The sequence below is a fragment of the Pseudorasbora parva genome, chromosome 7 (assembly GCF_024679245.1).
Source record: "Pseudorasbora parva isolate DD20220531a chromosome 7, ASM2467924v1, whole genome shotgun sequence".
In the NCBI taxonomy this organism is placed as follows: Eukaryota; Metazoa; Chordata; class Actinopteri; order Cypriniformes; family Gobionidae; genus Pseudorasbora; species Pseudorasbora parva.
In genome coordinates, this window is record NC_090178.1 from 26,545,054 (window position 1) to 26,560,453 (window position 15,400).

Sequence of the window (15,400 nt, forward strand, 5' to 3'; positions counted from 1 at the left end):
CCGTAAAGACTTTTACATTGTTACAAAAAAAAAACATTTCAAATAAATGCTGTTCTTTTGAATTTTTTATTCTTGAAAGAAAATTCCACACAAATATTAAGCAGCATATCGGCTTTCAACACTGATATTTTATTTTAAAAAATATGTTTTTGAGCACCAAATCATTTCTAAAGGTAGCTGTGCTGAAAATGCAGCTTTGCATCACGGGGATACGTTACATTTTAAACATTACCAACATTTCCAGTCAGGTAAGCAAGATGTAAGCAAAGGCCTTTATTGTAGGTTAATGGAAAAGTAACTGATATTTCAAATTTTTTTTTTGAATATTTCAAATGATAATCAGATTTATCTCTCTGGAATCTGGCTAAAAGTTATTGTAATACTTTAAGATATACATTTTAGCTTAAGTATTTTTAAAATGAAGTAAATAATAGTTCTATTTCTATTTCAGTCGGTCACATTCAACATAATGTCTATGTTCCCTTCTTCAGTGAATGAGGGTTACATGCATGACGTTTTATCCTTTAAGATGAGTATACAGTATAACAGGACAGAGTAATGATTTAGCCATTACAATGTTTTTATTTATCTCAACCAAACAGATATGAAACAGCCAAAAAAAAAAGAAAAAAAGAGATAATGCAAGAGGTTACAGTACAACAAGGCTATATTAATCATCTTTTAAAAGAAAACCAGAAGACATAATGTGTAATGTGTAAGGCACCAATAAAACATAAGTCCAGCACAAACAAAAAATAAAAATATAACTTTTTTAACTGCATCTCTCTCTCTCTCACACACACACACACACACACACACACACACACACACACACACACACACACACACACACACACACACACACACACACACCAAATTCCTCTCAGTGAGGAAACGATCATCGGAGGCCTTTAAGTGTAATCTTGTCTTAAAGAATCTTAAGACTAAATGAAGAAGGCACTTATTTCGTTCTCATTCTAAAGATCAGCAATTATTCAGCAAGTTTCCTGATTTGAATCTATGGAAACACAAATAGAAGAAATACAGACATTAAACATACAACATAATGATTCAAGCACAAAGGACTCACCTGATTCGGGATCATTTGGCTGTGCTAAACTGTTAGTAATTACAGTATTTCATTTATAGTAAGCCTAGAAAACGGACTGTATTTTTATTTTTTTTGCACAATGGAATCAGTAGGCACAGAAATATAGCAGGACTGGTAAACAAGTGCATGACCCTCTGAATATGTTCAAAGACATGACGCTCAGTGTCTTGCCCTTCTCCCAACCTCTCAGATCAATTAAGAGCTTGCTGTGATCACTTTATAGGTTGATCCAACCTAAATCACTCTACAGCATTACTTGACATTGATTTTACACAACCGCTTTAGTAGAGTTACTTCGTTATTACAAACATGATTTGCCTCAACACATTGTATTTCTCTAGTTTGTGAATGTGGAGTGTTAAAAGCCTGCGAAAAACCTAAATGTTAATAATCTGCAGACTCTCAATTACATTGCCCACTAATACAATACCACTTTTTTTGAATCTTGTTTGCTCACATTTTGTTTTTGTTGAATCTCACTGCTCACATTTCACCCTGATCAAAATCTAAGAAAAAATATTTAAGAAATTATGTTGCATAAAGAAAATTAAATCTACTTGAATTAAACATACGTTTTCATAACAATCAAGCACATTTTCTTTCCAAAAATTGTGCATTTTGACATTTTACTTTTGAGGGTTTTGTATAATTTTATTTTCATTACTGTAAAATATTATGATACTGTGATTAAATCAGCTTAATTAAAAATCTTTAAATTCTATAAATAAATGGGGGGGGGGGGTTAATATAGTTTTTTTTTAACTTTATTACAGTAATTATAATTATAACTTCTTAAAAATAAAAAGTCACAAAATAAAATAAATAAAATATGGGGGAAAAAATCTTAAAATAGGCTTCATTTTCTTCAAGTAAAATATAATTTCTTATTTTTTTGTTTTTGATTTTGGGGCGGCTGGTGATGGACATATTCTTGCCACGTTTCATGAGTTTCACCCTCATGTTAATTTTTTACTGTCTCTATGCTGGCTTGTCTGTTTTGTATGCGGTGATGAAGGCCATGCCATGAGTTCTGAAGTGTGTATTAAGATCAGCAGGTTTGCTAAAGTAACGCCCACACACCTTACAGGTGTGCTTACCTTCCCCATCCTCTACCAGTGTCCCCCCTACACTCGATGGTGACCCCGGGGACCCTGCTGCAACTGCGGAGTCAGAGGTCACGTGTCCAGAAGTTGAACCAGCGACAGGAGACGCCTCTGTGCGATCGGCGGGGGAATCACGCATGCGATGGCTGATGAAGAGATGTCTGCTGAGGGAAGAGGCGGATGCGAAACACCCCCCACACTGCTGACACTGAAAGGTGCTGCCCCCCTCACGGTGACAGACAATGTGCAGGAGAAATTCCTCCCTGTCCTCCGTGGTAAAACCACACGGCATGCAGCGAAATCCCGTGGATTCCTCCTGCTCTATAGCTCTTTTGCCATGCCTGGTCAGCCTGCTCTCAGCCAGTTGGCTTTCTGCTTCAACTGAGGTCCCGCCCAAAGCACCATCATGCTCCGATGAGCTGTCAGCTGCATCTGTAATTTGAGGAACTGCCTGAGAGTAAGAGAAAAACACTGAAAGTGACTTGCAGTGACAAAACCGCAGGAAGTTATTCAGTTTCAATGAGCCCTACAGCTTGTTTACATCAAAGGTAACTATAATGATAATATTATCGTTCACACTGATGCACAATAATGTTGTGTTTATTAGAAGCTTGAGCTGCAGTTATATCATATACTACTGTAAATGCTTAAGCTCAAAGCTATAAATGCTCAAGTTCTCAAGTGGATTCTGACTGGCTGTCAAAAATATCCCATTATCAATATAGTTGTGGCGTGGACTTTTCTATTCTTTGAAATTTATAATGATTTTTTAAAACCATATCTTTATAGTTATCATCCTTGGTCCTTGGCCTTAATTGTTGATACAGTGCATCCAGAGACTCGATCAATTTGTACAACTTTATGCAAATGAATACCAACACAATGAGGAGACTATCAAATATCTCATTTTTGATCAGATTTTTAAAGCTACACTGTGATATTTTCCCCCATCTAGTGGTGAAAATGTATATGACCATCCAGGGATGAAAAGGTATATGACCATCCAGTGAATATGAGTTTCTGTTCCTCTCAATTCTGATTTCGTTTTAACTCCTACGGTGGCCGATTTAGTCCAAGATTAACATGGCAATCCTCCTCTTCACATTCGACACGGTGCCATCGAGTGTTAAAACGTGAAAATTGAATTTACGGGTATGTCCCTCTTTGGCTAATGTTCTTTCAAGATGGAGGGGCAACATGGCGACCAGTATTCGAACCCCTCACCCGTATGTATTTTCAATAGCATATTATAAACTTACAAGAATACTTTATTACTTGAAAGAAGAAAATATACATTAATGAGCGCATATATTTTTGAAAAAAGTATTTTTAGCTAAGAATAAACTAAAAAAGTTACACAGTGTAGCTTTAAAGGCTATGGCCAGTTACACAATTGACCAATAACGTTGCAGCATCTATCAGTAGGAACGCCTACTAGAAACAAATGTTACAGTGGGCCTTAGTAAACAAAATCACTTCCAGGTGATCATGGCTTTGGACATTATGTCCACCTGACAGTGCATTTGAGCTCTTACCTTACTTTGTTTGGCTGCTCGGCGGTTTCCTTTATGCTGAGCTTCAATATGTTTCTCAAGAATAAGCTTACTGCTGAAACTCCTCTTCCCACCTGTACAATGTCTTCACAACAAGAGACAACAGTAAATAACTTCTAAAGGATCTCAAAGAAATTAGTGCTAAATGTCCTGTTTATTCATGGGCTTACTGTACATGTGTCTTATACTTACTGGCAGTAAAAAGCTCTTTTGATGCCTTTGTGTTTGACACGAATGTGGCGTCTTAAACTTGAGGATGATGAGAAGGAGCCTTCACAAAGAGTGCATGGAAACTTCTTCAGTTCCTTCAAACGAAAATGTCAACAGCACAAGTCAATGTGTTTTTATACACCATTAATACAGTCATTATAGTTAAAATACATAATTGGCTCAGGATAAATCATAAAACATTTCAATTTAAAAAAAGAAAAAATTAATGTTTTTATGACTAGGAAAAAAGAGTTTATTGGATGTACTACTTACTTGAATGTTACCGTTTTACAGAATCTATATGATACTTAAAATATTAATTCATCAAAAAAAAAAAAAATAATATATATATATATATTATATATATATATATATATATATATACAGACATTCGAAAAAATAGCTGAATTTTCAGCATCATTACTCCAATCTTCAGTGTCACATGACCCTTTAGAAATCATTATAATATGCTGATTTGATAATCAAGAATTTATTTTTATTATCAGCAAAAAAACATGCTGCTTAATATTTTTGTGTAAACACTACAGTGACTTTTTTTCAGGATTTGATGAATAAAAAGTTCAAAAGAACAGCATTTACTTCAAGTATTTTGTTGTTGTTGTTGAAACATTATAAACGTCTTTATTGTCACAAACTATTTAATGCACCTTTACTGAATAACAGTACATTTTCGTTCCAAATTTGTTTTACAGATCCAAACATTTGAATGGTAGTGTGCTATAAAATATGGACAAAATTAGTATTGTTTTTACATTTTTGACAATGTACAGTCAAACCAAAATTTCAGGCACCTTCAATATTTCTCACATGATCAAACAATGTTTTGCTATTATAGTTTAAAAAAGGTAATAAAATATGAAGAGAACTCAAAGTTAAACTGTCAAAACAAATTCATCTTGATAATGTCAGATAACTTTGATAGAAAGGTACATATATGTAATTACAATCAACCAATCAGCTGGTAAATTTAAATACACATAGATAATACCAATTTAGGTCAACCAATTACCAATCAATGCTTAAATATGTTCAGTGTGTGGTGTCACATTGGCAATTAAAGAAAAAACTGGTTGTCCCCTACCAGTTTTACTGGTAGTCCACTGTATGAAAAATCTTTGGGTATAACATGTCAGACTTCACTTTTTTTCGCCATCCCCACTTATATAAATAAACTATAGCGTCAAATATTAAAAATTATATCTGGTGTCTGAATAATTTTTGATTTGAGTAATCTTAAGTAATCTAAACTCCCTTCTATACACCCTTATTGTAGCATCCTGCTTGATGACATCCTGACCTTGCCATGCTGCTCAGACATATGGGTAATGTAGCTCTCTTTCTCTTTGTAGCGCGTCTGGCACTGTGAGCAGCTCCAGCTTTGGATATGTGGGGCATCGGAGTTCCCATCCTCTTGTGCCACTCTTCCTCTGTCTTCCTCCCGTCCCCACTCCTCCCCATCAGAGCTATCCATCTTTACCAAGTTCTGTGCTGCTGTGTCATAAATGTCCCTGTGAGAGTCCTAGAATCACATTATGGTAAAACATTCATAATGTTTATCGATAAATGGAGCTCATTTTTATCTCTGAACAAAACCAACCTTAACATGCTCAAGGAGGGAACCTCTCTGCGTGAAGAGCTTGTTACACTCGGGGCATTTAAAGACGTGCATCTTCTGCTTAGTCAAGTGAGTGTCAAAATGGACATTGAGCAATGCCTTCTGGGTAAAAACAGTCCGACACATCACGCATTTATAGATTTCCCTGTCACAAAAAAATGATGGTTATTAGCACCTAAAAAGCAAACATTTAATCAAAATAGATCATTAATTTTTTTTTACAGAATGTTGCAGCGTTTGTTATAAAAGCCGCAGAAGCCGATTCCCTCGGGTATACACTGCTCGGACAAAAAAAAAGTTGTTGTTTGGATTTAAATAGGAAAATGCTATGATTGGTTCATTATTGCAGTGATTATTATATTTTTAACACGGAACACATTCTTTATTCCACTCCGCTCATGTTATTCACACAGTGTTGCTCAGGTAAGATTACATAAAATTATAACAGCATTTTGATTTACTTGCTCGCTTTCATCCTTTTTGTTCTATTTCTCATGCACTGACTTATTCGCTAAGCTGAACACAGACTTCAACACCGTGTTGAATTGGGCAAAAAAAACGTCACTGTCCGACTAGAGCTAACACACAGCTGATGCTCAAAAATGGACTTTGGTGTGTCGGTCGGCTTGGTGTGTCCCTGGCTTTCCAGAGTGTGTTGGTGCGCTACCCCCTGCTGATGTCATCAGCCGTTTTAACTTTTTTCGCGGGTTGTGAGCGTTCTATGTGAAATGAGCTATGGCCGCCGCGGATGACGGGCTGCGTTCGAATGATCGATCCTGATGTCAAGCCGGTAACGTTAGCTAACAAGCTGTGTTTTTTCTGTTTCTTTTGATGTTCTTGTTGGTCTGTGATTTTGTTTGTTTAAAAGTATTTGTGCCAGTGAGCTAATTTTGATTAATTTCACCATTTGCCTAAACGGTGACACGTGAGTGCAGTAGTATCCTCAATAAATAGTCAAATTGCCTTTTTGTCTCACTTGTACTTTTTTCCTGCCCCCTTCCCAATGAACACTTTAAAAGCGAGGTTCATAACAGTATTGCATATAGTGCATTCCTGTATTTTGTATGTGTGTGTGTGTGCGCGTGTTGTTATGGCGACGGCGTGGGGTGTGTTGATCGTTAGTGAAGGCCCTGACTGAAACCCCACGGTACGCTACTGTGTGTGTGTATGTGTATATATATATACAAGCTGGCAAGCTGCTGTTTCAAAGTAGTTATTAACTACACTAAAAATTTAATTAAAGTTATTTAAGGGGATAATATATGTCTGCTAAATTAATATATATATTAATTTTGATATATTATATATATATATTAAGCTTGCCAAGCCACAAGCTACTAGTTATTTAAAGTAGTTATCCCAAAACTGCCGTACACGCACACACTGCTTATGCTTACACTTACTTGGACTGTCTAGCCGTCTCAGGGAGTTCAGGATGCTGGGAGGTACAGTGGGATTCAGCACCAGAGGATGATTTGAAAGCCATGGGGCAGGAAGGGCATTTATGGAAGACCTCACAGTGAGCCGTCTGCATGTGAGTCTTCACAGCGTTCAGACTGTTCATGCCTCCAAACACCAAATGACAACAGGCACATCTGCAGAAAAGAGGAAACAGCTCCTCATTATACCAATGGATATTTACTAGGGATTTACTTGTATATAGTACTAGTACGTGCAGATACCTATATCCAAGGCGACGCGAGTAGTGCAGGCAAGTTTGATTCAGGTGGGTGTTGAGGTCATTAAGCTGACAGATGACACCACATTCAGGGCAAACCAGTGGAGGGAGCTGCTGATGTAACCGACGGTGAGCTGCTGCACTGCATGAGTTCCACAGTGGCATTTGAGGAGAACACTGCATACAACACTAAAGAGAAATCAAAATGTAAACATTTCGTAAATATTATTGTTATATTATTGTTTTTCATATTAAAAGCATTTACTATGTTTTCAGTATTATTATTTAATAAATAATTATATTTCAGATATTATATTTCCTAGATTACCGCACTAATGTATTTTTCTGAAATATGGATATATTAAAAAAATCAAATGTATAATTTTTGTGAAAGGGTTAGTTCACCCAAAAATAATTACTCATTAATTACTCACCAGAATGTCACTTCGAGTGCTTTCTGACCTCTTTATAGACAGCTATTTAATTACCACTTTCAAGGACCAGAAAGGTATTGAAGACATTGTTAAAATAGTCCATGTGACTACAGTGGTTCAATCTTAATGTTATGAAGTGATGAGAATGCCTTTTGTTCACAAAAAAACTAAACAAAAATAAAGATTTTTTTCAATAATTTCTTCATTTTTGTGTTAGTCTCCTACCTACACTGTTCATATTGTAAACACAGTGCTGCACTTCTGGGTTCTACGTCAGAACACTGGCTCATCATTGGCCAACACTGTTCATGTGATCACATGCGTGTGATGCTGACACAGGAGCCTGCCAATACAGTCCCTTCATAACTATACAGTCCCTTCATAACATTAAGGTTGAACCACATGGGTAGTCACATGGACCAACTGTGTCTTTACTACATTTCTGGGCCTTGAAAGTGGCAATAATGTCTATTTAGGGTCAGAAATCTCTTGGATTTCATCAAAAATATCTAAATTTACTTTCCGAAGATCTTACACGTTTGGAACGACATGAGGGTGAGTAATTAATGACACAAATTTTGGGTGAACTAACCCTAAAACAAGGAAAATGCAACTCTCAACTATTGGCTGGACTGGACCAGCTAAAAAAAAATGTGTATTGTCCAGTACCGATACACACATATGCACTCCCTCACCGTGTCAGTGACACCAGGATCCACCTCTTGAAAGTGAGCTGCCATTTCTGCCTTCCCTTTGAATGGACTCCAACACTCTGGACAGCTGACAACATTGAAAACACCAAACAGGATTTTAATCTCAAACACATACAGTCTCTATTTTCAATTGAATTTTTTAATTTTTCTTTTCTTTTTTCATGAATTCAGGCATAAAAACAAAATAAACATGATCTGACACAGTGTGTGGTTACCTGTTATCAGAAGGTTGTGACGGTTGTCCACCACTTTCTTTAACGGCAGGTAGAGCAGGAGAGAGTATACCTGCAATAGAGACAGAGTACTGTAAGCACACACTACACCTCAGCCAAATCATTCTAAACTGGACATTATGGGTTAACGTATTAATTCTAAAATCTAGATTATTGTGGTCAATTATTTACAGCACTGTTAACCTAATGTCCTTTACAGTTCATCTCCCTAAAGGATATACCAGTAATGGACAGAGTCCAGAGACTGTTCTTTGAAAAGTGATGCGGAGAGAACAAGCCCCCGTTGAATTATTCCACTTAAATGTTTAAGTCCTTTGTTTTGTAGTGCACAGATTCCCTGTGGAACGAGACAATGCCTAGTAGATTTCTTTGCTGCTCCCTGATCCCTGTGTACACACTGGCTACTGATACTTATCACATGACTATAAGTTTAAGATCTATTTTTACTTCTGGATGATTTGTTCAGACACAAATAACATGGTAAACTCAAATTAACAAACATCATTCAGGTTTTAAAATGATTCATGTAAAAGACTCTGAACTATGATGATCATTTTGCAAAGAATTTGTTTCCTAAAATATAAAAGCAAGTATACCCACTACTGTTCAAAAATGTAGAGACTGTAAATTTTTTTTTTTTTTTTTTTTTTTTTTAAATAAGTCTTTTCTGCTTATCATGGCTACATTTATTTGATCAAAAATACATAAAAACAGTAATATTGTGAAATATTAATGCCTTTACAAATAACTGTTTTCTACTTTAATACATTTTTAAATGTATTCCTGCAAATGTAAAGCTGCATTTTCAGCATCATTACTCTAGCTAGTCTTCAGTGTCACATGACCCATGTATGATATGCTGATTTTGCTGCTCAAAAAACATTATCTATTATTATCATTGTTGAAAACTGCTTAATATTTTTGTGGAAACTGTGATACTTTTCTTCAGGAATCTTTGATGAAACAAAGAAATGTATTGTAACATTATAAATGTATTTACTGTCTGACATTTTTACTGTGCGTAGAAAAAAAAGGAAATAAAGCAGTAAGAGCCATACTGTTACTAAAATGAAATTGGCTTTAGTGTATTTAAGCTTCTTTTTAAATGTTTAAACCTTAAGCGATGTTCCAGTGCAGCGTTACCAACTGTCACAATGTCCAGATTGAAAGCAAAAGTCATGACCAGTTTTTTGAAAGCAAAAGTGAGAAACCGTAATCAAATTCGGTATGGGTGTTATTTATTTATTTACATTTTTTGTGCATTAAAGGTTTCATTTATATCTTAATTTTACACTTAAAAATACATTTTCATCTGTGGTTTCTTTCATATTTCCCGCAGACCCCCTAGTTATGAAAACGCCTTTTCTTTTTTAAAATTTTCGTTTTTTAAAATGATTTTACAATGTAAACCTAAAAAAAATATTTACTTAGTCTTGTTGGTTTGTGTTTATAAATCTACTTACAACAGCTAGCAAAAATTCACCCATATTTTTACTTTATAGGAAATAAACAAACAAACAAAACAAAAAAAACAAAAATCACAGATGTGACACAAAAATATTGTTCAACAGCTTAACATTGTGGCTTCATGAAACACACCTCAAACAAATTCACAAAAAAAAAAAAAAAAAAATTAATGGTATCTCTTTTTCCGTATCAAGTAGTGGTTAAATAGGGAATCATCTTTAAGGCCTGAGCACAAATGGAATTGCTCTGTCTATTATTCAATTTCTATTTCTAAAAGAAATACTGGGACAAGACTAAAAATGCTAAGTAGTCAGCAGTTAAAAGAGAGTGATTACACTCCTTAAAAAGCTGTTGAATGTGGCTAATTGAACAGAAACATGGACCTATCAAACGAGTTGTCAGCTGAAACAATGGAAAGGATTAGATAACTCCTTAATCAAGGAATTTCAACACAGAATGTGGCCAAAGAAGTTGATTGTTCCCAGTCAACTCAGTGTCTAAAATGTGTTGCAAGTATAAATTAAATGGAAAGGTCATAAATGGAAAACATACAGACAGACCAAGGAAGATGTCAAAGTGTCAAGATAGGAAACTCAAAGCAACATGGCTTGAAAATAGAAAACGCACAATACATACATGGGCGGAAACAGAAGTCAATGTTTGTGACAGAACTGTAATAAACCAGTTGAATGAAATGTGATTTACATACCGTAATAGAAAAGCCAAACAAAAACCAGCACTAAAACCTAAAGAAAACAAAGTTACAGCTAGCTAAAGAGAAGCAATCAGAGAAGCAAGTGGATGATTGGATGACAGTGTTCGACCAATGACATGAAAAGCGACAGTCCAGATCTCAATCTAATTGTGCATGAGCTGATCTGTCAACCACTATTTGAGAAAGTTGGAAGCTTGACAGAGAATATTGTAAAGTCCAAGCCTCAAAGAATTAATAAAAAAATTTATAAAAATTGTTTAATATAAGTGAATTTGTTTGAATGCGTCATGAAGCCAGAATGGATACTGAACAGAACCTTCATTTCATCATATCTGTGATTTGTTTGTTTGCTATAAAGTAAATAATCTGAGTGGATATCTTCCAAGTGTGGTGATTCCATCAATTTTACCAGCGGTTGCATGTTGGAGTTTTCTGAGGAAAGGTCACACAAGTCAGTTTTCTTTTCCTATTGCATCTATAAATACATTGATAGAGGCACAAACCTATAGGCACGGTATCCTGCTGGCCAATCATCTGCTCCACACTGACAGGACTCATGACGAGGTGAGAACACTGCATAACCAGCCCCTTCTCCTTGTGCTCTCGTGCGTGGAGCAGCAGGCTGCACTTATTGAAGAAGGCCAGGCGTTTGGAGCAGTGGTTACAGGTCACCTCGATCCTCATAGAGCGCCGATCATAGTGCCTCGCAAGGCTGCGCTCCAGGGCAAACGCATCCCCGCACTCAAGGCAACGGTATCCTGTTGAGGGCAATCGAAGACCCCATTCAGGGGGAGGCATGGCAGAGAGGTCCGGCTGATAACTTGGCAGTGGATTTTTACTGTTGAGGATTTTGTTGAAGGCCTCCACGAGACTAGACTGGCTGCGTGAGATCACAGCTCCTGGGCTGTTCACAATAGAAGCTGGTTTGGCTGTCCCAAGGTTCCCATTCATTGCTTTCTGCCCCACAGAGCGAGTGTTAGCCCCAGGCATGGATGAAGAGGATATGGATGGTAGGGTTGACGTTCTGGTGATGTTGACTGCAGTGGCAGAGAGAGTGCTGGCCATTTGATTCTGTGCCCTGCTAGCTGCAAATAACATAGCTGTGCTGGCATCCTGAAGGGTGGACACAGGCAACATCGTCACCTGAGGTGGTCCCTGAAGAGCAGCGCCAGATCTCTGAATCCTGTGGACTGACTTACGGGTCCCTGTTTGAGCTTTGGAGCCAACAGGACCCTTGGAGCCCCCTCCTTTGGGAGCCACTTTAGATACAGTACGCGTGATGTTTCCAGCAGAAGTTTTGACAGTCTTGATTCTCACTTTGAGAGGCTTGGCGGAGGTCTTGCTGGAGTTGGTGACAACTTCTGAGGCCGAATCTACCAAACTAGGCTCAGTAGATTTCCCTTCCGTCTCCTCAGCTCCATCATCATCTTTTGTTGTGTGAAGACCACTCTTCTCCTGCACACCTACGCTCATGTCAATAACCTGATCTTGAGGGGCTTCTTCTGTTCTTTCCTTCTGTTCTGGCTTATTGTCTCCGAGCTGATTTGAGGGCAAAGATGTATAAGGTTGAGGGATTTCTGGCTCAGGGCTCTCAGGAGAATCTCGCTCCTCGATTATGTGCTCGCAGTCTTTTTCTTCAACTGGAAAATCATTTTTGGAGGTCATTGATGTTGGGTTGATGCTTTGTAGAAGTGCTGGATGCTGGACAGAGGGCTCTTCAATTTGAGTGTTACTAACTGGTAAAGAAGGGGACGAGGGAGAGGGCAGCCTAAACACACTTGAAGGGGACCGCTGTAATCGTGGTACCTTGGGAGCAGAGCACAACTGGGAATCTGGGCTCTCCTGTATTACGAGTGCAGGGCTACCGAGGTCTGGTTCAGATTCTTCATCTTCAGATAAACAGCGGCGGATTCCTGTCCTCAAAGTTCCATTTAATGGTTGTGCTTCCTCACATTCAGCACTGGGGGGGAAGTTTGAACTATTTAAATGGGAAGACAAGATGGGTGGATGAGTCAGGGGTAAAGACTGAGGCGGGGAGAAAGTGCTAGCAGGGTGTTTAGAAGAAGTGCTATCCTGGTTATCATCATTAGTTACTTTAGAGGAAGAAAGAGACCAAAGTGGCCCATTGGTCTGCATCTGGGTAAGAGCTGGTGAGGGAGAGGGTTCTGTAGCCACCCCTGAGATAGATTTAAGTCCATTATAGATGAACTGATCTGAGGGCACCATGCCATCTTCTCTGGGACCTTTCTGGGGAGTCTCATGTGATGCATCAGCAACAGGAAAGTCTCCAGTTATATCCTCTTCAGTTGTTTCATCAGAAAGTACACTGTTTTTTACAATCACACTAACCGTGGAGGGGTCATTGTGAGGAGCTAATGGAACAGTCTCAGGGCTTTCTGGAGGTCTTAGGCATGGACTTCCACTTCTCTCCTTTCCAGCAGCACTACTGCATTCATTATGATTATCATCTGTGTCTGACTGAATTGCTTCTTTGGCATCAATGTCTGGAATGTCAAACGCTGCCAGCAGGTCATCAAAATCTGGTGTCTTCATGTCCCCCATTCCCATGTAGATGACAAATACCTGCATTACATGACATCCTATTAGCATAGTTTCAAATGCATCAATATGTGGGAAAAAATAATTATATTTATATACATACACAAAATTACAAGACAATGTGCTATTATATACCCATCATCTATGAGATGTAATGTTTAATGTGATCAGTTACATTTAGCTAATACTTTAAATAAATAGATAGTAACTGATAGTTAGTACTGGGTTAGTAACAGGAAGTAGGCTTTCAAATGTGTAACGTTATTTCTTATTACACACGTTCTTCTGAATAAGACATTTTACATGTATTGCAGTAGATCAGCTGTTATTTGATTTCTGTGTGTTCGAGTCAGCAGGCAGTGCACTCGTTTTTAATCTACAACTATGAATTTTAAGGCTAGCTAGACCAAATATATTAGGTGGCTTTTGCACAACAGTTCGGCCACCTATTTTTACAGAGAATGTAGTTCAGCAATTACAAAAACTGTCAATCCGCATGTAGCCATAATGAAAGTTATCTGTCACACAGTACAGTAGCTTGCTAGAGTGTCTAGCCCAACAGCTACAGTAGCTAAATTCGAAGTCTGCAACGTCTAACGTTGATAATACAACAAACTTGACAATCATGAGATGGCGATGATCATAATTATTACATTTTCTTATATATATGTATTATATAATTATAGCTATAAATATCTTGCTTTACGTGTTGAAGCGTAAAACTTTTGTTTACGTTACCTGGCGAAAATTTCTCGGAGTGACCCAGGACGGCGCACAGCATTTGCGTCACCTCTGAAGAAATACAAGTCTCTGCAGTTCCCGCATGCAAATGTCGATACTGTTAGAAGTGAACTACAGAAAAGAGAGCAATTGATTTCTTATGCGTTGTTTGCTTGTGTCCAGCTACTTCACTTTAACGGCCGTTGTCGTGAAAGTATGACGCAGTATTTTTAACACGTAACGTACGTTACCTGTTGCGTGTGACAGCGACATATGGAGCATATACCCATGATAACCATAGATGATAACCACACACGGGCCACAAGCTCGAGAACCCATTCACTCCGGAAGAGGAAGTCAAAGCTGATTTATGCAGGAAACAAATAGCATTAAAGTGTGTGTGTGTGTGTGTGTGTGTGTGTGTGTGTGTGTGTGTGTGTGTGTGTGTGTGTGTGTGTGTGTGTGTGTGTGTGTGTGTGTGTGTGTGTGTGTGGCGAAGCAAGCCAAGTGGCTTAGTAATAAAATGTACTGTACAATAGGTGTGCTGCTGTGGGATATGTTCGATATTGGTCATCGCGTTGTTGTGTTGAGTCGGATAATTTTGCAATACATTGGTTGAACCAGTTCACAATGGGTTACTCTCACTTGGGTTATAAAATATGTACTCAATCTTTAAAAACCCTCAAATGTTCCTTGTCATTGCAAAAATGCCCTACAAATATGGCAAATATTTTTAAATACCCAGAACGTGATACGACAATTTTCCGACGGCATGAAAGAAACGAGTTCACTAATGAACTGTTAAAGAACTACGTCGATAATAAATAAAATCTATTTTCTTAACCATCAAAATACATTTGGCGTCACTGAGCTAATATGTTACATTTACACTAAGAACGCTCAAAAAATTCGGAGGTGGTCATTTAAAAAAAAAATCCCAATGTACTACTCGTTATTTTAAGTGTAACGTTACGTGTAAAACATTTTCAATGTGGGAAAAATACTACCTTTAACATAAATATGGCATATAGTTAAAAATTAAATAAAAATAAAAATCGATCAACATAAAAAGTCAACATTGAATGTGTTGTTTTAGATTAACACGTGCATGTAGCCTATGGCCTGGTTGACTAGGCCTACGCGTCTTTTTGTATGGGGAAAAAGGTTTCGTAGTTATTTAATACTGTTGCAGTGTGGTCGGTAATTTAATAAATTATGTTTTAAAAAAAACATTATTTCAATTGTACTGTTTTAAAGTGCCACACTCT

The 15,400-nt window shown here is 37.4% G+C and overlaps 1 protein-coding gene across 3 annotated transcripts; it reads right to left on the reverse strand.

Moving 5' to 3' along the window:
- Positions 1-50: 50 nt before the first annotated feature.
- Positions 51-14,521, reverse strand: znf687a (zinc finger protein 687a). 3 transcript variants are annotated; one of them, XM_067448818.1, is made up of 13 exons: positions 14,384-14,521; positions 14,151-14,264; positions 11,357-13,436; positions 8,654-8,723; positions 8,421-8,505; positions 7,296-7,480; positions 7,017-7,208; positions 5,596-5,758; positions 5,296-5,517; positions 3,960-4,072; positions 3,750-3,852; positions 2,209-2,665; positions 51-1,018 (listed from the first exon to the last, which is right to left on the reverse strand). In XM_067448818.1, exons 3-13 carry the CDS (start codon positions 13,419-13,421, stop codon positions 996-998), a joined length of 3,678 nt encoding a protein of 1,225 aa, XP_067304919.1. In that variant the 5' UTR covers positions 13,422-13,436; positions 14,151-14,264; positions 14,384-14,521; the 3' UTR covers positions 51-995. The 3 variants fall into 3 exon arrangements, with proteins under 3 accessions (XP_067304919.1, XP_067304917.1, XP_067304918.1); XM_067448816.1 differs by having other exon boundaries at positions 51-2,665; XM_067448817.1 differs by having other exon boundaries at positions 51-2,665; positions 14,151-14,466.
- Between the last annotated feature and the right edge of the window lie 879 nt (positions 14,522-15,400).